This window comes from Numenius arquata, chromosome 3 (genome assembly GCF_964106895.1).
Source record: "Numenius arquata chromosome 3, bNumArq3.hap1.1, whole genome shotgun sequence".
Lineage (NCBI taxonomy): Eukaryota > Metazoa > Chordata > Aves > Charadriiformes > Scolopacidae > Numenius > Numenius arquata.
The window spans coordinates 8,104,291-8,128,013 of record NC_133578.1 but is presented as its reverse complement, the minus strand read 5'-3'; the positions used below and the strand labels follow the sequence as shown (position 1 = coordinate 8,128,013).

The 23,723-nt window shown below is 39.3% G+C and overlaps 1 protein-coding gene across 1 annotated transcript in view; it reads right to left on the bottom strand.

Moving 5' to 3' along the window:
• The window catches only part of TMEM163 (transmembrane protein 163), a 98,854-nt gene that overhangs the window by 15,549 nt on the left and 59,582 nt on the right, over window positions 1–23,723 (bottom strand). The window contains exons 3-5 of the mRNA XM_074145672.1: window positions 21,488–21,531; window positions 20,260–20,351; window positions 3,877–3,973 (exon numbers count right to left, since the gene is read on the bottom strand). Of these exons, the coding sequence (XP_074001773.1) occupies window positions 3,877–3,973; window positions 20,260–20,351; window positions 21,488–21,531 (233 nt within the window). The remainder of the gene's footprint in view (window positions 1–3,876; window positions 3,974–20,259; window positions 20,352–21,487; window positions 21,532–23,723) is intronic.

Genomic DNA, 23,723 nt, shown 5'->3' with positions numbered 1-23,723 from the left:
AGCTACGCAATCGATGTATCTTATATGCAACAAGAAATACAATAAACTTTGTATAATTGACCCAGAATTATTCAGAAGTGACTGACTATGCTTTTAGGATTTTAATCATAGCACCTTACAATTAGCAAGCAGATAATTAATTGCTTGATCTGTTTCATTTCTTAAATTAAACTTGTCCAAACCATACTATTTTCTCCAAAACTTACGCAAATTAAAATGAACTCAGGGAAATTATAACTGCTCCCAATTTCCAACTCTGACAAAGTCACTGAAGTGTGCTACAAATTAAGATGTAAAAAAATAATTTACAGTTCTGAGAATGATGCAGTCAGCCATGTTGCTCTGCACTAACATTACATTAATCTTGAATCCTCCACAAACAGTAGAGCAACGTATTCCAAACCACTTCTGTCTTCCAGACTGACAATACTACCTTTGTGTTCAGCGTCTGAACACCAAGGGCAACATTTTCCAGTTGGGTTTTAGCCACTTTATCTCCCCTAAAATTGAAGTCACACATCTAAAATTTCACAAGACTCTTTGAAAAATACCCACATCTTCAACGACCTTTGCTTCAAGAAAGACTAATGAAGACGTAAATTGTACAAAAATAATCATGCGACTATGACTCACATGTGAAACTTCTGCTGAAGCACACATCCTCTTAATCTAGTGCAGAGATCTTCACCCTAGCTTCATACCAGCTTGGGACTCCAGTGCAGTTACACTACCTTTTCTTGGTCTTAAGGTTCTGTTCTCACTCACACAACTAAGCTACTTCCCTGACATCAGAGTAGTCGCTAATATGAAATCTCAGTAACACAGAAATCACCATCAGAAAATCTTTCAGGTCACTATTTTGATGCAGAACTGGTTACTTCACTGCTATGCAAAAAACCATTGGCAGAAAATGCTGTTCTATTACTTTTCCATCTATGTTCATACATTATAGCTAAATTACACAATAAGATATTGCAGAAGTTAGTTCTATTAGCAATTAGTTCATTGGTGGTCCAAGAAGTAGAAGACAGCACCCTAGATAAAAGCATAGAGGCAGAAACTTTTCCCCCTTACTGATTTAATTTGAGCAGGTTTCCACTCTTCTAAGATGCTAACGATATTGGCTGGGCAGCTGCAGATTAGCTGGGAAGATACTCGATCAGCAAAGACCCAAACGACTGGGATGAATGACTATTTCTGCTGAGACACAGAGCTGCTATGGGAGCATTACGCAAAGAGAAAACCAGCATCAGACTCAGGCACAGCTAGAGCAACTTGAAAAGGTTTATATTAAACAACGTCTTTTCCCCCAACTATTTTTAATGTAGCGACTCTTAGGCATAACACCTCACTGGCCGTGACTTGCAGCTGTAATGCTGTTCTCCCAGTCTCCCCATTTTTCAGTGTTATTTTTAGTTTGCACAGAGATATGTCACCTGTCATACAACCCTTTCTGAAGCAGTTTCCCCCAGTGAGATGTACTGAAAGACTTTGAAATGAGCACCCTTGCCACGTCACTTAAGAGATGATGAACAGAAGTGCCATCTTTTTTCATCCCTTGTTCTAACCTACTTTCCAGGCAGAATTGCAAGGTATGAAAACCCTTTTACGTGAGCGCATGTGGCTTTTACCCTGCCACTAATCAGCCACAGTCCATGCCCTGCCAGATACATGTTTCAAACCGTTGATAGTACTCAAGTGCCTAAATGAGTGAGAACAGTCAGCCCGATGTCACAGGAACAAAATTATCTATTATACCTTGATAATGGGTCAAACGTAAGCAGTATTCACCCTAACTTGTACCTACTCAATATAGTTTTAGTGCACCAAAGTCTGAATCCAAGGCAGTGTGTGAAAAAATGGATCTGTACAAATTATTCTTACAGGACTCTTGAAATGTAAAGGGATCTTCTCTTTAGGGATACCTTTCTGTAGCTCTGATTTCATATTTTTTGCTGCTGTGAATGCATTTCAAAAATTAAAAATGAAGAAGTACAACATGTCTGCAAGCCATAAATAACTTTGATGTTGCAAACAGGAGACCTTTGTAAGAAATGTAAGAAACAGAACCCTCACCTGTAGGCAGTACCTGTAATAATGGAAGAGTAAGATATAGATACCACACCTTTGAAACTTTTGTTCCTACTGCTCCAATTATTAGGCGGCTTATCCACAATGAATTAGACTGAGACATTCAAATTAATCTGATCTACGCTACCATGAACTCACCACACGCATGTTTTAATGATTATTGCAGCCTCCCTTCTTACTTTACTTCTGCTTCACAGGGTCAAAACTATATATTTCATTTTCTCACTAAACAGGAGTCAAACTGTAGCCAGAGGCACTGTTTGGGTACAGCCAAACTAAGAGGTTGTCCTTTAGCTGGCCACCACTGGAGGGTCTTCCTTCACTCTTACCAGAATCTGCCTTACTGGCACAATGGCATCCATGCTCACTCCCTAACCCAGTTCTGTCAAAATGTTTTGGTTGAGTTTAAGAAGTGACTATTAAAAGTGTTTAAGTTAACCTAGATCATTTTGACAGAAGCAGGCTGGTGAACAACTACAAGTGCTGTTACGCTGGCAAAGCTGAAGTGGCAGTAAATGATGAAGACTGGAAGAGAGGAAAAGTAAAATGCGAAGAGAACATGAATGACCTGCAGCCAAACAATGCACCTGGCTGCAATTCAGGAATGCATTAGTTCATGGGCTTTTGCTACAGTACTCATTGTTACCCACATTTCGCTAAACTACTGAAAATACGTTTGTAGTCGCCCAGCCTCTTGGAAGTCTCCATGAGAGCACAGGACCCAGTAGGTATCCGCACTGCTAACAGTGGATAACAAGTTGAAATTCCATTTTGGCTTTTTTTTCCAGCTCTGCCTCCATCTCCTGGTTGAAAGCAAGGAGTTCAGGTTTCTCTCTAGGGATATGCTGAGAACAGTACTTGGCAGGGCAAAGCCCTGATGCAAACGTCTGCACGCACTTACAAATAGACCAAACTTCATGGAGGCTGAATATAAAAGGTCCAAGTCAGGTTGTACGTACAACAACTGAACTGAAGCCTCATTTTGTTTGAGTGCACTAAAAGGAATCCTCTGGGAGTGAAACCATTGCCAAACGGCTCTCCCAGTGAGTAACTGGTTTGGATGAGTAGAGCTCAGGGAAGTCAATACCTGAAAGGAAGCAAGCAGGACAGGACAGGGCAGAGCTGAGAGAAAGGCCGCTGGGGAGAGCTGCTCTACAGGCCAGGTAGGGGCTGGCTTTCATAACCAAAAGAAAGCAGAGAGCAGGAGAAAAGCCCTTCGTGATGCTCCATGGTGAGCCAGTTGTAAAGCCAGCTCTTTCACCCAGCATGCTCCCCTCACCTGTTTCATTCCTGCTACTCGTACATGGCTCTGGAATTGGAGGCAAGAGCTGGAAAACAAAAAAATAAAATCCAAAAATACATTCTCTCCACATTAAAAATAAAATGCTGAAGCCGTTGGAGTAGTAAACCATGGAAACATTCTTCTCATAAAGTTCTACTGCTTTATTTAAGCCCAGAGAGACCTCCTCTCTGTAAGCAAACTCCTACAGTCCTGTATAAAAGCTTTAAGTGATTCTGCTGAGAAAGATTTGGCCCATGAAGGTAACCATGGAGAAGAAGAGATGAGGTTAAGCCTATAAAAACCCATAAAGACTAGACTCCATCACATAAGGAAAAAGTACTGCTTGAAGTCTAGGACCAGTATGTGCAGCCAGGCAGGATATACACCTGCTACAGCTTCACCGAGTTCAACAGGGCTTGTTGAAAGGAGACGCTGGCCTTTCTCAGGCTCACTGGCTGTGCAGAGAATAAAGAGAACATTTTAAAGAACATGAATCACCTTACCACTTTTGGAAACTCCTTCTTCGCAAGATCGTGGATGGCTTTGATCACAATACATATAGATGACAGGAGGAATATGACACCCAAGATAACACAAGCTCTGGGAAAAAAAAAAAAAAAAAAGAGAAATAACAACAAATGTTAAGAACACATTAGGGGTTGTCAACTCTCCCACTGCTGAATGACAACACACAACAGAATATTAATAATAAAAAAAAAATATAAGGAGCTAAAGATAGAGACTTGAATTAAAGAGAATGAAAAGTCCGGTTCCTCTCCTGTTCTTAAAATCTGGATTATACGTGAGAAGACAGTGCAGACCAGGTGATGTTTCAGAGTGAAAGACATGTCTCTTCTGCTCCTGATTATTCATCACAGAGTCCTCTAGAGGTCTGTTTCTCTTCGTTTGTTTGTTTTGCTAGGATCTCACATTAGAAATAATCAAGGGAACTTCATTCTCTTTACCAAACCAGGACAGATTTTGGTATATCTAGTCAGTAGCATAACAGGACCTGAAACATGTTTCCTCCCCAGACCTCCAAGAAAAAAAGACTTTAACTTGCAGGTATTAAAAAAAACACAGCAGGTGAGGTGCATCACTTCTTAGGCTCTCCAAGGGTCTCTCAATACCTAAGTAAGGACCAGAGTCTTATCAGATTAGGTGCTGTGCACAATTAGTCTCTCTATTCCAGCTCTGCAGAGCTTACAACCCAGTTTATAAAAAGCAAACAAATCGGTTAATGAAGAGAAGATAAAGCAACAAAGAATAATTAACAGAGAATAATCAAATTTTGTATAGGGCACAGGCACAACGAGGCCTACAAAGCACAGTAAACTTCACAGTAAAAATGGAAACTCTTGCTTTTGTTCAAACATACAGACCAATACTACTCTGAGATGGAATTCCAGTTGCCCTGAAACACTACAGGATATAAGGCTTTGATTTCCTCTACAAAACTTAAAATAACCAGTCTATTACAGTATTGATATATCCATATCTCCATTTTACTAATAGCCCTTCCTATAAAATTCTATTACTGAAGACAGATATACAGTAAGAGCAATTTTAATGTTTAAAGCATGAAATAGTTAAGAAGTGATACCTACATGTACATTTTTTTTTTTCTCCGAAAGTTGTGTTTCCTTTGTTTGTTATTCATCATTTGTTATCTCAGTTTACGGATGCTATAATTATTCCAGTAGCATGCTACTATTTTCACCAACTCAGACATCAGGCCATCTGGTGGTTGGCAGCACATGCAACGTTCACATCAAGCTCAGCCCAGAGGCTGCAGCTGAAACGGCATTGCTCTGCCTCCCTCAGAAGACGCAGCTGCAGCAGTGGTGCAGGTGAGCAGCTGGGCATTTTATTCCCCAACACAAGCGACACTAAAGCACACTGTGGACAATCCACATAATACCCCCGGACAAGTCCTCAGTAAAGGGGCTGCCCTTCTACAGAGGAGGACAGACAACTTAGGGGCCAGCATCCTTCTTAGCAATGGAGTGCTGTGGTAGATGAGGGACTCGTCTCAGGAAGGCAAAACTCTGCCACACCGATTTTGAGAGATGTTTATCTCCTTCGTAGTAAATTGCTACACAGTCCTCAGTTTTATTAAACACTGCCTGTTGTAAAAAGTAGGCAGAAAAGGCTCGTGACAGTCTGATTATCTTAGAGTCCTTCCCCAACTCAAACACAAAAACAAAAATCTGGCCCATCATCTGTGATAGAGGAAGCAACTCACAGGATGGATTCTCTGCAATCCGGCAGCAAGAGGTGATCATTAAATGGTAATATGGATGGGAAGAAAGTTCATGTCCCAAAAAGAATGAGAAAAATTGAAAATTAGAGGGCTTTTCATGTTCCATCACATATTTGCAAGCAGGTCCCTGTTCTGCAGTAGATTCCTTTCAGAGATTTGCAGTTTCGTTCTGAATGGATCACCACACAGAGATCTGTCCGGAGCCTCTTTATCTACTTCTGTCAAACCCAAAACTTTTCAGTACCACCTTTATGCGTTACTTCTGTAATACTTAGCACTGCCATAAACTAAGAAGCTTATGCTGCACAACCCTTCACAATAAATTCTGTTGCACTTGCCCTGACCACTGGCTGGATGTGGTTCTCACGTATGTTGGAGGGTTGGAGTTATCTCCATAAACTCCCCAACCACTCCATCCTAACAGCAAATATTTTGCATCTTTGCCTATGCCAGCAGAGAAGTAATGACTTGGGCAATCTTGAGCTGCTTCTCTTATTCCCCAGATCAGTTTTACTGTGTCAAAAGAATTCCCATACACCTACTTAACCAGAAATAGCTAAAAGTAGAAAGAAAAAGGCAAGACGTTAATAACAGTGACAAGGGTATTAATAGCAGACAGAAATGCAGTCCGAGATTTGAATTAGCATTCAGTCATCATATTTAGCAAGCCCAGCATCTCCTTTGTATGCTGGCTTTTCGAATCCACAGGCATGCAAAATTCATGAGTAATGGCATAGTACTTTAAGTGCAAAAATACGTTTCCTGTCTTCTTGAGTGTATCAGTTTATCTGCAAAACCACTAGAACAACATACTGCACAGTGTCTTCTTCTAATCTCATTTCCCAGAAAAAATAATTTCTATCTAGACTGCAATTCATGCAAAATCCAACTACAAATGTACAAAATAAGAAACTCTCAAAAATTCATCTGAAATTTTAACTGCTTGTTGCAAGCTTGCTTTATTTTCAAGCCATTAGGCAACACAAACTTTAATATAAGCCTGCTAACTTCCATCTGCTAACAATTACTCAACTGCTTTGCAACTAAATAGTGTTTCCAACTGCACACAAAGGGTGTTAGTGCCAAGGCTGTTGGCAAACGCAATTTCATTAATAACATTCAATTAAATTAGATGAGCCAACTGCCATTTCTAAACAAGTTCAAGTCAACTCAGAGGTACCCATAAAAATTAATGAACGAGGAGTTACACAGAAGTGAGGTTTGACTGAAAACCTAGTGAAGATTTTACAGATGCCCCTGGCTTGGAATCACCATAGTGTAATAAATGCTTCTCAATCTCCAGGTCCCCCATGACTACTGTCACCAGTTCAGACACTCTGGAGCAACTGGTGGTGCACCTAATGCCCTCATATTCCAGAACATCAGTATCTTCTTGCTAAGACATGATGAACAGATCTCTACAACTCTCATGCCACCAGTACCACTTACTTACACCTCCAGTACCTAATGAGTACTGTGTACTTACTTTATAGCCATTTCTACGTGAGTTAGGATAAGAGCTTCCCACTGAATACCTACAATATCATTAGAGATATAATTGATCTATAACACAAAGTAATGCCTGCAGGTTTGACAGGCAACAGAAAAGATCTAACAAAGAATGCATGAATCTGAAATCTCCCTTGGTTTCATGTAATATATTGCATCTAAAAAGAAAGAGAGATAGAGTCAATTTAGTCAAAACATTTTAAAACATAATGGAAAACCATGACTTGATTTTCAGAAACAATAAGCTTTCTGGAATCTTTCAAACTGCACTATAGTTTAAAGAATAATAGACTAATTCAGAAAGGACAAGGTGATGTCCTTTCTGATGTCTCTGATGTCCAGGAAATAATCAACTTTTAGGTCAACTAAAGCTCAAACTTCCAAAAGTTTTTTTTCTTAGAGCAATGGCACTTGGAATGCAAGAGTAATTAAAACAATACAATTAAGTTGTTGGTAAAGAGAATTTAGTATTACAGTTTTAACAGTGAAACCACCAAGTCTTCTTTAGCTTGCAGTAGGGCATGATCTGCCGAAGATACTTCTTAATGTGTTTTTGATGAAGTATTTCTATTGAAAATCCGGAAGATAATATAAAGTATAATACATTGTATTAGAAAATGAACTCATCAATTCTGTCAACTTTTCAATATATCTTTGTCACAGATGAAACCTACTGTTAAATCAGTTGTACCGCAGCCTCCGGCACTGAGAATGAAATTATTTGGACTTTCAAAACTGCCAAAGACTTTATACAGCTTTCGAGCTTCAGTTACTGCTAGTTCACTTGTAGTGGAATTCAGAAACACGATTATGTCTAAATCCTAAAAACTAAACTCATGTCTCCAATCTAAAACTTGGTTCTGGGCATGCTACAACCAGCCAATTTCCAAAAGACATTCTTCTGAAAGCAGTACCACAACCCATACACAAACTGTTTATATTTATACAACCCTATAAATATCCATTTTGCATTACACCAGTCCTGGGTATTTGCAATCACAGCCATAAAAATAAGATCAGTGTAACAGTATTACAGGACATACAGCTCCCACCTCATCTTTTCTGTAACACATTCCCTGTATGGAGCTTTAATAGACGCAATCCTTCATTTTGATGACAAATTCTCACAACTCATAAGGAAACCAGAAAAGGAAATCTATCACTGTAAGCACCCGATAGTCTTTCCCTTAATCAAGAATTTGTTACTTTGCATAAGTTAATGGCTTTTAAGCAAGTAGCTATGAAAAGTACTGAGATTCAGGCAGTTCCATCTCCAAAAACTTGCAATTTTCAAGCTGTTATTATTAATTTAACATTTTTTTTTCCTCTTTTTATCACAAAATTAATTTCCTAAGGAAAAAAAGCCCAACTATTCAATTAATTTGCATCTAGCAGACACAGCAAAACAGCCTTCTAACTCATGGATTCATCCTTAATTCTGTCTATTTGTAATTACTTGTTACAATTCCCTACAGGTAGTGATAAGACTAAAATTCTGTAATATTTCCATCACAGAACTAAAGTCTAGTCTCACTCAGATCTCTCTGCTGACTAATTGTCAGTGTAATAAAACGATTTTACCTTTAGCATGGCTCTTGCCACACTGACCACTCTCTTTACATGAGTTGACCCATTCCAGCCAAAGGGTAAGCAGCAGTCAGCCTGAAGTAAGGCTGCAGATTTTAGACTCCCAGCTACTTGTTTTGTAACATTTTGTAAAAAATAAATAGATAATAAAGTTACAAATACATCCCCAGTGACAAGCTCTGCCATATACTACCTCAAAAGAGATCTAGGGTAAACTACTCAAGGGTGACTGATAACAGGTTTTGTCATACCAATCGACTGCTATAAAATAGCCGCTGCAAGAGGCTTCCCGTCTTAATTAGCATCCTGTTCTCTTTCTGGCAAATGGAATACACTAACACAGTACCAACACGGGTTTGTAATGAAGCTCTTGGTAATTACTCCACTCGAGTCAATCTGCTCTCATGTGCGGCAAAGGTTGAGCAACAGAATTAAGATTCAGAAAGAATTAGTGATGCATAGGAATACAATCTGCAAAAATGTGTTAACTTTCTCTTAGCAGCTCGGAGAGACAGTTGGTTTTGGGGCAGTGGGGAGGGAAAGAGGTCTCACGTACTTGGTAGCGTGTCTGTTACATCCCAGAACCTATTTTACCCCCACAGTTCAAGTTCATTAAAATAGTCCCTGAAATGAGATGACACTGTGTGGAATAAAACAAGACTGTCAGTAGCAGTCTAATTACTTCCCAGTTTTGTTAACATATGATACAGCTAAAATACAATATTAAAAACCTAACCTTCTTGTCAAATACTGCTCTGTTCTCCCACCTTTTTTATGCATTGCTGTATCTCAGATTACTTGATCATTTTTGATTACATGGTTATTCGGTTTTTTATTACTTTCACCAGCGTAAAGAACCTCACAGAACCATAGAACAGCCCAGGTTGGAGGGGACCTCAAAAAATCATCTGGTCCAACCTTTCAAGGGAAAGGAAGCCTAGATGAGATTATCCAGCACCCTGGCACCCTGTCCAATCGCACACTGAAAATCTCCCATGATGGGGACTCTACTGCACCCCTGGGGAGGATGTTTCAGTGATTGATTGTTCTCACTGTAACAAAAAAAAAAAATCTTCTATATCAAGATTACCTTCCTTATTCACTGAAAACATTGCTTACCTTATTAATAGAAAACATTTTGATAATTTCAGCAGAGCTACAGAGATAAAATGACAAAGAAAACTGTGAGAAACACCATTATAAACCACTAGCATTTGTGCTAGTTTCTTGAGGTAGAAACTATATTCTCACATTTGCAAAGCTGCCACGAAAACAAGCTTCAGTTCCTCATCCAACCCTCTGGCAGCTACCATACTTAAAAATAAAAGATAATACTCCTAATTTCTACATACAATTGTGTTACCTTCCAAGAGCTGGTTTACTCTAGTTTATTTTAAATCTGTATTTTCTTGTTTGTTAAAAATCTTACCATGACATATTATTCTAAGAGAAATGAGTTTTCCACCATGGGAACAGTGGAACAGTTTGCCCAGAGAGGTTGCAGAGTCTCCATCCTTGGAAGGTTTCAAGACCTGACTGGATAAAGTTGTGAGTAACCTATTCTGATCTCACAGTTGACTCTGCTTTGAGCAAGAGCCTGGGCTAGAGACCTCCTGAGGTCCCTTCCAACCTGAATTATCCTATGATCCTATGAATTTTTATTCACAAAATCTTTATCTCTGCAGGCTCTGTCAAGATCTTTCAGCACTAATGGCTCCTAATAGCCCACAGAAAAAGAAACGTTAAAATCTCTACAGGCTGTTTTCACCGCTGGAGTGAAGAGGTAGTGTTAAAACTATTACTTTGGAAGGAACTGTAACAGCCTTAAAATGAGCTGCAGGCCAATAAGAGCAAGATGAGCTCTAAGCCCAGGAGTAATGTGAGCTTTTTCAGCAGAGCTGAGCAAATCAGTTTTATGATGGATACAGGATTGAGTATCTGAATAAACCCACTAATGAAACCTCCGGAGTTTAAGTAAGAAAAAATTTAAACAATAAAAGTAATTCATTTAATAGAAACTATAAATGTGCTAACTCCTGTTTCCCTATGATTTGAAAGGATTTTACTATTAGAGGGTGACAGAGTGAATATCACATATGGAATCATTCAGGGGAAGTCATATGGCACAACACTCAGGGGAATTGCCCAGGAGGTTCGGCTGTGTGAGGAGCAGCAATAGCCACTCCTGCACACACCCCAGACACAGCAGGGGCAGGTGACAGCGAAGTCTCTGTGGCTGGGTACCCCATCTCCATGGCAGGAAAGGGACTGAGAGAATTCCAGCCACATTTTTCATTAGGGTGACGTCCAGAACTATGAAGACTGTAAAATCTGCCTCTTAAACCCATTAAAGGATTACTCTAAAGAGAACAATTGCTAGCCACTGCGGCGTATTACTGCAATACACAGGCAAAAGGTGGGACATCAGCCTCAGTCTTGAGATTCCTGCTTCTTTGTCAAGCTCTCCGCTAATCCTAAGCTTCTTTGTGTCCAATTACACAGGTATATTGCTTGTTTATGCTCGTGGTATAGCTTATCTATTGTCAGGTTTAGACACCAAACTGTACATAATCACAGCTTTTCAGAGTATTTACACCTGCCTGTTGCTGGGTGAAGAGGGAATAGACTCACTTTAAGATGCACTTTAAAAGGAATGAAGTGGGCACACTGTTCATCGCACATGTTCCATAATCCACCTCCAACTGCCAGAATCCAGATCGGCATCGTTACAGCTACTCCTTTTTCTCACCATAAAAAAAAAAACCTCCAAACCAGATAGCAAAATAAAGAGAATTCAAGTAATAGTCCAATTTATCATTGAAAACTGATTTCTCATTTATTACATTAAAAAATATACTGTGTTATCACACGGTCTAACCTCTTCTTAAAGAACATGTAGGGGAAATGCTGTTTATATCTGAGACTCAGATTAGCTATGCTGGGGATCCATTTCATGTTGAAAATGTTATAGGCCTTCTAAAACTTTTATCATCCTCAGGAGTTCAACTAGTCACTGCAGAACAGTGCATTTACATCCTTTAAAATCACGCAGCTGAACTGGGGCAACAGTGTCATAAATAAGTTGATTCGCCAGGTATTAAATATCTGCCAATAAAAGCTAACAGGCATTTCTACAACTCAAGAGATTTTGAAAACTCTTACGGCCTATTTTCTGGTCTGCACAGACTGTACATTCGCACTTATGGAAGACCTGCTTTATAACCACGCTCCCGGCTTGGGAATAGCTGCCCACTGCCCCTGGCCTTGTAGACTGGGAGATTCCGTCATTCCCCTGAAGCTGGAAATTAAAGCCTTTTGAGAAATTCTGTAATACTCATTTTTACAGCACGCATCAAATTGCGGCACAGAACACCACCATATCCCTGATTTTATATATATATATATATCTATGTATAAATACTAGGCAAGATACACAAATACTGCCTAATCAACTAGCCGTGAAGCAAAAGGCTTTCATAAATTAAATAGATTTTGGATCTAGCTCCTGTAAAATCACTGCCAAGTCCACAGATGCCACACTTTTAGAAACAGATTTTAGAATGTATAAATATATACATTTGCTATTTCATATTTAATATAAATTCTACGTGTGAGGATTTTGCGTGTGTGCGTGCATAAATGTATGCATACATGCATTTCTGCCTGGATAAGAGCAAAGTTTATGATTGCTTCACTTTTGCCTGATTATGAGATAATGGATTTATGAAGAAATAGTACAGTTTAACGAGTCAGCCTAATGAAACACCTCTAAAACCTGTATCTGGCACTGTATCTGGATGTAGTATTTTGGCTAAATATTTCAGAGGAAATTATGGTGTAGAAATTTTCAGTGTGGTTAAAAAGAAACTGTATTTCTCCTCCTGTAAAGCAGATATCCAAGCACAGGCAAACACTTATTTTGCAAACTCTGTACTGTGCTCCAGTGGGTAGGAGAGACATGTATGTGCCACATGAGGGCCAACTCATGGTAGCTGAGAACTAAACGAGCCACAGAGGTAGGTTCTTAAGATATTTGCAGTTTGTAAGCTATCTCCATGCATTTGACATTTTTCCAGGTAACTCAGCTATTCCATTCACTCATCACAAGAGTTTTTCCTCCAGCCACAGAGGTTTGCCCTGAACTGTGGGTAGGTGTGGATTTTGCCATCTGTGCTTCGAGTCTCTTTCGTATGTATGGCATAGATAAAATTATCCACAGTTTTTTCAATGTGACTGATATGTTGGGTCTGAATTGAGAGGATTATTTTCATTCAACACTACCTAAATAGACAGTGCTCATTTAGTCGGGCTAACTAGTGCAGCAGAGCCAATCTGCACATGACAATTTAAATACAGTACTAATACTGAAAATTAGGGGGTTTTAATTCTGTGAACCAAGAGAGAATATACCCTGCAACCACACGGATCAGCAACCTCTCTTATTTGAATCAGAGGAAAAGAAAGAAGAGCCAGACCTAACCTGGCAGTATGACAGTCATTTCCTCCCATAAAAAGTAGTCTCCCACTATTTAAGTTTTGTGTGCAAGAATGGAATAGGCCATGGTCCCCATGTTCCACGCATAAACACAATACACATATATACAATATAACTTCAGCAAGGCTTCTCATGACCAGACCCTGGAGTAAATATTCTCCAGTGGTGTCATCTGAACATAAACAAGGGACAAAAAAGCATTTTGATCACTTTGGAAGGAGAGGCTCCCTCCATCTTAGGGTCCCACCTGGCATCACATTTTCTCAGTAAGTCCTTACATAAACTCCCCACACTTCCCTGGCAGCCACAGAGATGTACCCACTTCCCCCACCAGCAGGCATGGCTCTACAGGAGGTGGCGATGGTGACAGCTCTTTACAGCATCAGCACAGGGCAGTCATAAATTAATAAAGGGCATTTCCAGTGATCACCCTCAAAGCAGCAGATGAAAGCCTCTGGAGTGCTCTGGCCTAGGCCATAAGCAACTGGACAAGACTATAGAGCAAAAGCAGATTTGCAATTCAAAGAGATAATGTGGTGCAAAGCAGTAAGATACCATTTCATGAAGCCATACAGCACTTTTCCCTAGCAACTGAAGAAGGATACCACATACATCTCCCAGTTTCCCCTGTCTTCCAAAAATGTATTGTACCAGAAAGTAAAGAGCAGGATGACAAGGTGTCAAAGGAGTAGCAGTCCATCAGGTACTCATGCTGACAAAGAGAACACCACAGCGAAGGACGGTTCCTTCAGGTATATTCAGTTCAGAGTGGGTATCTACTTACCATACACAGACTTGTACAGATGATGTTATTATTACTGTTTACTTAAGTCTAAATTCCAGAGAGAAGGTAACTAAGCAACTGGTAAGGGTTTCCAATCATTTCACTAGGCTTCTCCAGAGGTCACGTGCCTAAGAGGATGCAAGGTTATAAAAGCAAAACTGTTCAAAGCTGTATCCTTCTGCTCAATAAATATCCACAGATTTGTAGCATTATTTGAAACACTAATATGTCTACTTGTTGCACTCCCCCACTTACCTGAAGAAGTTACTTATAATCAAAAACTGAACACAAGGCATATGCTGTGAAAAGATGACTGACAGGGAGTACACACAATGCAAAGACTGCAAGACCTTCCCAATTCTTGATGCATTGTTTTTAAACCTAGCGTAAGGTGAGAAAAGATATGCAAAATAAATGCAGGAACAGAGATAACTGAAGCCACCTTCTGTTCCAGGTGAAGTGTCACCTTACCTACAAAGACAGAGCACTCCAGAATCATACACTGCCCCACCGAGGATAGGAATGGCTATTTTCTCCTGGCATAAAGCTTTTTCAGCAGCAGGTGGAGATATGACAGATATCTGCACTGTTGTCTGCCACAAGATAATTCTTGTTATTTTAATATTACTGCCAATGTTTTGGACAACAGCTTCACCAATATAAGAAGAAACCTACCACCCATATCTGCATTCATTATGTACTATGTCATGGCAACACAGAATGCTGCGAGTTCATTAGCAATTATTTGCCCACGATACAATTTAATTTTCTTATTACAGTAATAAGAGAAAGAATAGCTGGAGTCTGACATATGCAATCAAATAACCCCACCAACTCGACAGTGAAAGAAATGTGAGCTTTCTGCTCTTGGCTATATCCAGCATGCTCATTATGAGTAAGGTTTCCTATTTACTCTGGCACTGAGTTAAGAAAGATGTTGACAGACTGGTTCTTGGGAAACACAGAATTTAACTTGGTACCATCAACAAAATAATATATAATAAACACCAGCTGCAACTGTCAAGAAACACTATGTGAAATATGCTGCACAAAGTTAGTCTTTGCAATATCGAATATAAAAGCTCAAACAACATTACAGAATCACAGAACGATACGGGGTTGGAAGGGACCTGGGGAGATCATCTAGTCCAACCCCCCTGCCAGAGCAGGTCCACCTAGAGCAGGTTGCACAGGAACGTGTCCACTCCACCACATTAGCAAAAAAAAAACCCTAGGAGCAATGGATTCCACGGGCATAAGCCGATACTCAGACCTGCACTGATTGTACAGACATGCACTACTCCATTTACTCCATTTGACCTGAGCTGCTGCACTATTAACTTAACCGTGAGCAAAGCCCCGTTTCCTGAGCAGAGGGAATCAAACAAGAGATGATTCCTTTGTTCACGGTTTCGAGATCTTTCCAAGCAACTCTACACAAAAAGCTCCATCTTTCACAGCTTTTTTTCGCAAGGCTCTGTGGCTGAAGTTCCTGATTCTGTTTCCTCGATCTTTCATTTTTAGTGGTATTTCTCACTTTCTCCTCACACACAGTTCCAGCACTCCAATCCATGTCCTTCATTCCTGAATTTATCAGATCAAAGAGCTGCCCTTTGGCTGTATAGCTCGTTACCAGTTCAGCCTCTCATGAGACCTTTTTCCAGGTCCCTAATGCTTCAGTCTTCTACTAAGAAATTACTTCTACTGCTATTTACTGGGTTTATTTATGTACATGAAAAAACACTGTTACACCAATTTCAATAAATTTCTTCCTTCAACAGAATTTAGATTGGCTTCCGCAGCCTAATAAGCTATTATGTCGCTAAAGATCTACTAAAGGGTAGAACAGCAGGAAGAAATTCTTTACTATGAGGGTGGTGAGACACTGGAACAGGTTGCCCAGAGAAGCTGTGGATGCCCCATCCCTGGAAGTCTTCAAGGCCAGGCTGGATGGGGCTTTGAGCAACCTGCTCTAGTGGGAGGTGTCCCTGCCCATGGCAGGGGGGTTGGAACTCAATGATCTTGAAGGTCCCTTCCAACCCAAACCATTCTATGATAATATTCAAGAACATTTGTACTCTGATTACGGAGAGCAGGAAGAGAGACCATTCGGGTTTCTTTGCACGTCTTGAACGGTTCAGTGATCATTCAATGCTCAAATCACAAAAGAGAAGATTGGATTCAGACCTTTTACCTGACAACCTGCTCTAATTGACCTTGCTTTGAGCAAGGGGTTGGACTGATGAGCTCCAGAGGTTCCTGACAACCGCAGCCGTTCAACAGCAGAGCACTGCACAAAACTCGTACCATGAAGTAACAAGCTGCATCTGGCCCAAAGTGCACAGATAGTGGGTCTACTATATTTTTACAGTCTCTGGTTTATCAGCTACATCAAAGTACATTCCTTCCTCTTAGTTTCTCCTCTTATAAAGAAAAACAGAATTGCAAGTTTGAATTGCAAGAATTTTATTTTGGTTGTAAATGTTCAGCTTTTGTTGAGATTAAAAATTATTTCTCAAGTTATTTCAGCACTCTTTTCTTTCTTGGATTTTTCGATCATTGTTTTCTTGATGTTTTGTTCAGCACCTCTAAGTTGCCTGCATGTTAACTTGCAACCCAGCAGATCCCACTGACCAAATGAAGCGCTCATGAACGATGCACCCTGACTCTCTTCCCAAATACCTGTAGTCCTTCCCAATTTTTGCAGTTCCTCAAGACCCACAATTCTTTCAGCCACTCTTCTAAAATACATGAAAACGTAGTAGCCTGTTTTTACCCTCTTTTGCTTGACTGCCAAAACAGAAAGATGGTGAAGGGCGAAACTATCAAAAAAGTACCAGTAACAAACACATCAAATATTCATCCCACTCCTACACACTCTTCCATTAACGAGCCAGCCAGGCAGAATCAGGCAGTGTCTCATATGGCCTACAAACTTACAGTGATCTTGTGATATGGCCTACAAACTTACAGTGATCAGATACCTGATCTTGGTGAATATTCATTATACTTTCAAAGCCACTTGGTATATTTAAAAATAAAGCATGAAATATTATTTCATCATAATTTCATCACAATTTAAGACATACCTTGAACATAACCAGATATGTCTTTTCACAATGACTTAAGAAAAAATCTCATCAATAAAAGACTTGAAAAGCCCGCCAGCTTTAGCTTCTCAGGCCATCAATATCAGAGAATTTTTAAGAAGGGCAAATTGCAAAGGTTAAGTTAAAATATATTTTGCAGTTACTATATGTGAACCACCATGAGAATCAACAAAGATGTACATCATATAACTTTGGTCACATGTACACTGAAAAAGCACCTTCTCATCTTGTGAGAGAAATCAAACAGTCTAGGAAACTGAGACCCATTAAACTGAGTGAAACTCAGCAGGACAAATTTTCATAATAGTTTCAGCACTACAATTCCCCTCAAGTCAAATGGAAATGCATCGGTTCAGTTTAGCAGAACTTGGCACAGCAAGCAGTTTTGTACTGTTCATTCTGAGTACCAGCCCATGAAATGTTGCATCTCTAACTTCCATATGGCTACATCCTAAGATTACGCAGTTCTTTAACATCTTAGCAATTTATTCTAAGTATTTAATTCATAGCACATCATGAGTCAGGCTGTATTCTCTGTGTCTTTTTCTGGGGTTTTGTTTTTCATTCTATCTGTATGTTCTTTCTCAGTGACGTCCAACACTTAGGATTGGACCTAGCGTTGCACTTCCACGAGAGGCTTTCCACTGATTTCAACAGGTTTTGGATCGCTCTTGCTGTCAAGTTTATGAAACAGGAAGTTTTATAAATTTGCAATACATAATTAATTGTCAATTCCACTTGGCTTTTGTCCAGGTGCTCAGGTTATTTTCCGATATGTTAGGAAACACAGACAAATGGAATATTTCCATCAATAAAAGACAGACCTCTAAATAAAGAGCTAAACCGAAGTCACTCTGGCACGCTGAATTTCACTGAATTTCACTGAATTTTTTAGAGTTGCACCTTACTCTGGTAAACTTCTTGCAGAAACCCAGAGTTTCGCACAGGCTCCTGCACTAAGGCAGAGTATGGCGAGGCACATAGAAGAATAACACGCAGCATGACCTGAGCACCTATATGAATTTGCATCCAACTGCCCAGGAGCCTGAGAGCAGATGTCCCCACTGGCACACAGCAAACAAGGACTGTGAAAACCCAGGTGTAGTTACAGGCACACACGATACAAAGAGTATTTACAAGGAAAGCAAGCAGCCAGGAGGAGTCATGCAACATTTTCCCAGCGTAGAGGAAAAATAATTGTGTGCAGTCTTCCAAGCGAGAGCTTGATTAAACACAACAGGAAATTAGAAATGTGCCTCCCTCAAAAATCTGACACAGTGAGAATTGCCTTAAGAGACACAACCACCTCTTTGCTTGTGAGGTACCATGATGATTCTCCTGTCAATTCTAGAACCGGAGGGATAACCAGACTGCCTACCCAGTGATTCATATTCCCAGCACATGGTAACATTCCTTCACTCAGTACTGATCTCATCATGTAACCTTATCTGCCTTCAAGTAGAGGGCACGGCAAGTAATTCATTGACTTAATTTAGCCTTATGTAAGGCAGAGGGATTATATGAAAGCAAATTAAAAATGAGCATAAAAAGCAGGAAAGTGTGTTTACTACTTTGCTTGTTCACTTCACTGGCTTAGCCATAGGGATATGTTGATTCTTCTTTTGTATTGGGATTTATTTTCTCTATAAAGTACTTCACAAGGTTCACTTGAAAAAACTCAACAGAAGGAGATTTCAAAAATATGTTAATTGAATGTTGACAGGAATCTCTGTGGACGCCCACAAAAGCAAGATACTCAGGAAATGTCTGTTAAGATCTCCAAATTTGTGCAGGAAGACTAATTTTAATCACATATTTCTGGACTTATTTTTATGAATCAATGCTGCATCAATCTTCTATGGCCTTTTATTCCAAACTGTTAAATATGGAGCCCTGCCAGAAAGGAACTCACAGCGCTGGCAAGCTGTTGCCTGAGCCCGAGTTAATGCATGTAAAAATACTGCTTATTGTTTTCTTAGTTTTTAGGAAAGGACTATGAAGGCAAGTTACAGTCCCATCTGTGTGGGTGGTTTTTTTTTTTTTTCCGCTTGATCCTACCAGCTATGTAAGAGCTCAGTTTCATCAGGCTTGTAGAAGGGACTTCATTAGAGGTGCTTCAGAACAAAAACTACATTATCCCCCTTTATTGTAAAATTGTAGTCTATTCCAGGGGACAGTTGAACTGTCTTCAAACAAACCAGATGGGATTGGCAATGGCAGCACAGAACAAAACCAAAGCAGACAAATGTACTGCAATTCTCCATCTAGAGGTACCCAAAACTTTAGTAGGAGGTTAAAGTCTCCTTTATGCACTAGCTGGAACAATTCTTGAACCCATCTTCACCTGATCTTCCCAGCTATGACATGCATTGCCCATAGAAATGCTGCACAATGATGCAGAATGTAATTTCCACTGTGATCAATACTCTACTGCAAATTAAAGACTTTTTTTTTTTCCACAGGATCTATACAACAAGCATTAAATATGCTTACTATGCAAACATATACTTTTTTCCATAAAGAAGATATGCAAGTATTGATATACTCTTACTTACCAAAACGGCGATAGTTCTGTAATAAAAAGGATGTGTCTCTCTCTCAGCTGTTACAATAAACTGTGGCACCCTGCTCCCGTATCACTAATACAGGCCCAATCTTATCAGATGTTCTGAAATCTCAACTTCTAATAATATCATAGCAGTTGAAGCAACTTACATTCAAAGAAATGAGTTTCATATTCCAATCTTGTTAAGGGAAGCACAAATATAACACAAGCATCAGTTTTAAATACATACTCTAGTAAGAATAATGGAGTAAGATGCAAAATGAAAGATTTACAAATCCATTACAGATTGCAGATACATTTCATTTGATACAGATGCTGCAGGGGAAAAAAATCGCAGAGCCCTAACAACTACTATCTTGGCTAAAAAGAAACTGAAAATCATAATCACAGGGAGGTTTGTTTAAAGAAAGGCTGCATGTTTGGGACCAAACAGTAAGTTGGCAGAAGGAAAGAATACTTGCTGACATGACAAAATGTTTTTTTGTCAAATCTCTGGAATCTGTAGCATCACAGCTTGACAGCAAAAGCTCTGCAGGCCTCTACGAAAGCCAAAAGTAATTAAGTGTACTTACATATACTCCCTGTGTGCAGAATGCACAGCAGCTGCATTGCTGTAACGCCACAAAACTATCGCTGATGACAAAACATCCAGCGTAGCATCAAACTGAAAGAGACACAGAGTCAATTGTTTTGTGGGCCATTAAACGTGCCCTGTGCTAACAGTAATGCATTTACCATCCTGCTGCACAGACGCAAAGCTGCTTCAAATAAACCACTGCAATGAAAGCAGGATTTACATTTATTAAATTGATTTTCACATTTTTGCTATGTATTATTGCACAATGATACAGTTCAGAGATCAGGAAGTCAATCAAGGGATTAAAAACTTTTCATTTGTAATCTATCACCTGTGGAGAAGTGAAGAAAAAAACTCCACCACAACATGCCACTGTGGCACCACAAGAGTGAAAATATTAGTATGATTCTTATGCAAAGACTCTAAAAAGAAAGTGTTTGAAAATGCCTGACAAGCATTTCTTTTTCCTGAAAAGTGACTAATTTTTTGCAATAGAAGGTTTTGTTTCAAACCAAGCAAATACTATCTTTTTTTTTTTTCCAAAATCCCATTGTGTGCAGATTTCATATTATTCTGCATCATCAGCAAAATTGCCATGTTTGTATTTTCAGTTAATGAAGACATGATGTCAGGTAGCACCAAAAACCAGGCTTGTCCCACTATAAGAACACTCATCCTTAGGTCAAACTTCTACAGACTCAATATAACCTTCAAATTTGAAAGCAAAAGACAAATAATTTGACATGAGTCATTTTGCTTGTCGTTAGGAATTTTTTGCTCTGCCTCTGATCAGGAAAGTTGTGGCAACTACTAGAGAGGAAAGCTGTCATCCCCAAGCCAATTGGAGTTTTACCATAGACTTCAATAGGAAAAGGGTCACGCAAAGTTCAGAAATGACCTTCAGAATTTGGCTCAAGTTCAACAACAGAACTGATTAAACTGATAGAAGAAAAACCGTATCTGGTGGATAATATCTATCAATAATGAGATTATATTGATATTAACTCCAATATAAGACTTAGTAGCCTTATACTGAAAAAGTATAATGAAAGTATCTACTATCCTCTCCAAGGTATGACTTCAACAATATTTTTTTTCTAATCCAACATTGACTTTGCACACCTTGCTGTGAACTTACAGGAAGAAAAAATACAATATTTCATGTTCAGAAAAAGCCAATGGAAAAAAAAGGTAGAGAATATTTAAATTGTATCTCTACTTACAGCAAATCCAAATGATGATGCGCTGTATCTCATTACGGAGACGGCTAAAGGAAAGAAAATATTATTTAGAATCACTTTAAATCTTTTTTTATATTTTTTCGTCTTCTCTTGTCCAAGAGTTACAAAACTAGTTTCAACACATGGGCTTAGTTTTACCCAGTTCCCACTAGAATGACCTGACTGAGGCTTGAAAAAGGTCTACGAGGCCTTGTGCTGCAGGAAATTATTAGGTCACTCGAAGATGCTTTTCTTTCTTCCAAAACCGTAATGGGGCAGACCTTGGCGCAGCATTCAGAAACAGTCTGTTTATGAAACATGCTGCATTTCAGACCAGTTGTGAGTAAAAATACATTGAAAACACAGTTTCAAACTCTAAGAAAACTTCTCATGTCTCAAAGTGCTCCATGCTCCAGCGAGGCACCAAACTCCACCTGAACTGGCTGACAGCAAAATATGCAGGCCCACCCAGACTTCTTGATTGCCATGTTTTCGACAAAAAGCCTAAGGGTAATTCACACAGCCTCAAAAAATACTTCACATTCCATCAGATCACTGATTTCCAATGGAAAAAGCATTAGCAGGAAAAATTATGACCAGCTCTGATTTTGACTGCATACTGCCTCTAAGAACATAAATGAGACTTTAAAAATGGGATAGCATCTAGGAAAAAAAAAATATCATTTTATTTTACTCCGTGCATCCTAATTCTATCATCTCACAGTTCCCAAGTCTAGGAGGTACTGTGCAAGGAAAAATACCTTTCAGTAGCCCAGAGGAATACCAGGGAAGAAGCAGGCAGCAACGGAAGAGGCCACCACCTGGAGATGGGACTTCATGGAATAAAGCCTAAAAGGATTAATTTTACTACTCTCTTATGAACAGGTATCAGCTAACTTACTAGGAAAAATACATTTTTGTAAAAATAAAAGTACTTGAACTAAAAAAAAAAAACAAAACCAAACCAGACTCATCAACAACTTTGTCAATCTTAGGCTGACAATCACAGTATCTAATTTTCAGTATTCCTGTATTCATTACAACAGCTTGGCAGACCAGAGCCGCTAATGGTTTGACTGTTCTTTTCAGTAACAGCAAGCTGCAGCTCTGTGGCACTTATCTGGATAAACAGAAATGAAAATCTTGAAAAAAATAACCCTTTTCTTATTGATCTAAGACACAGCTGTGGCCACAAGCATGCCAGATATCACAAATATTTGGCCTTTGTCATTACAGTCGGCCAAAGCACAAAGAAAAGTCATCAAGTTCATTTCCAGATTCACATTTTCTCCGAGTTGAAGAGCGCTGAAACAGTTAGTATGGATTTACATCTCCCTCTCATTGTTAAATCATGATTTCCCACACTTCATCTCCTAGGTGAAAAAAAGAGGCTATATATCTTGGTCAGACTTCCCAGGCAAGAGCTACCCTTGACAAGCTGACACTGGCTTGCAGTGATCCAGCTGCAAATTTGAACACTTCCCTGCATAATAATCTATCACCTATCAAATTTTCATTGTATGCCTCCTTAGAGCCATACAGTTTCAAAAACTGCAGAACTTGCATCAAAAAAAAATATCAGCATTCACAGGTACACACAAGCTTGCAATGTTCCTGTCGTTACCACTTTCATATGATGCAGTTCAAAGCCACACTTTCACTCCTATTTCTAGCCTGCCTCTGTACTGGAATTAGCTCCTCTGTTTTTACTAAACTGCCAGCTTTTTTCCCTACCGTAATCCAGACTTAAACAAATTAACTCTATGGTGCCCTGAAAAATGAAGATATCATTTCGACAGGTGATGAAGTGCATACAGACAGCCACACCTTAAGAATGCTTTAGGGGATATATTTGGTGTATTTAAAGCATAAGGTCTCTAGCACGAGAACTGCCTTTATTTTTATGTATTCTACCACAGTGAATATCCACAGCACTAACACACAATCTGTTTGACCTGAGCTATCTAAAACAGTAACGAAAAACAAGTATTAACCGACAGTGTCACAAATCTGCTTAAACCTTTTTGCTAGCTAGTGAATACGACTGGAGGAAAGACTTTCCAAGGACTGGTACAATACAATACTAACCTGCAATAGTAAAAGGCCATAATAAAAGTAGTAATGACCATTTAGGCACTGGAAAGATATATATTTTATATTGCTTATTTACATACTGGTTTTCTAATGGGAAAAATAACCCATTTGTCTTTCTTTCAGAGTCAAATAACAATGTTAAAGC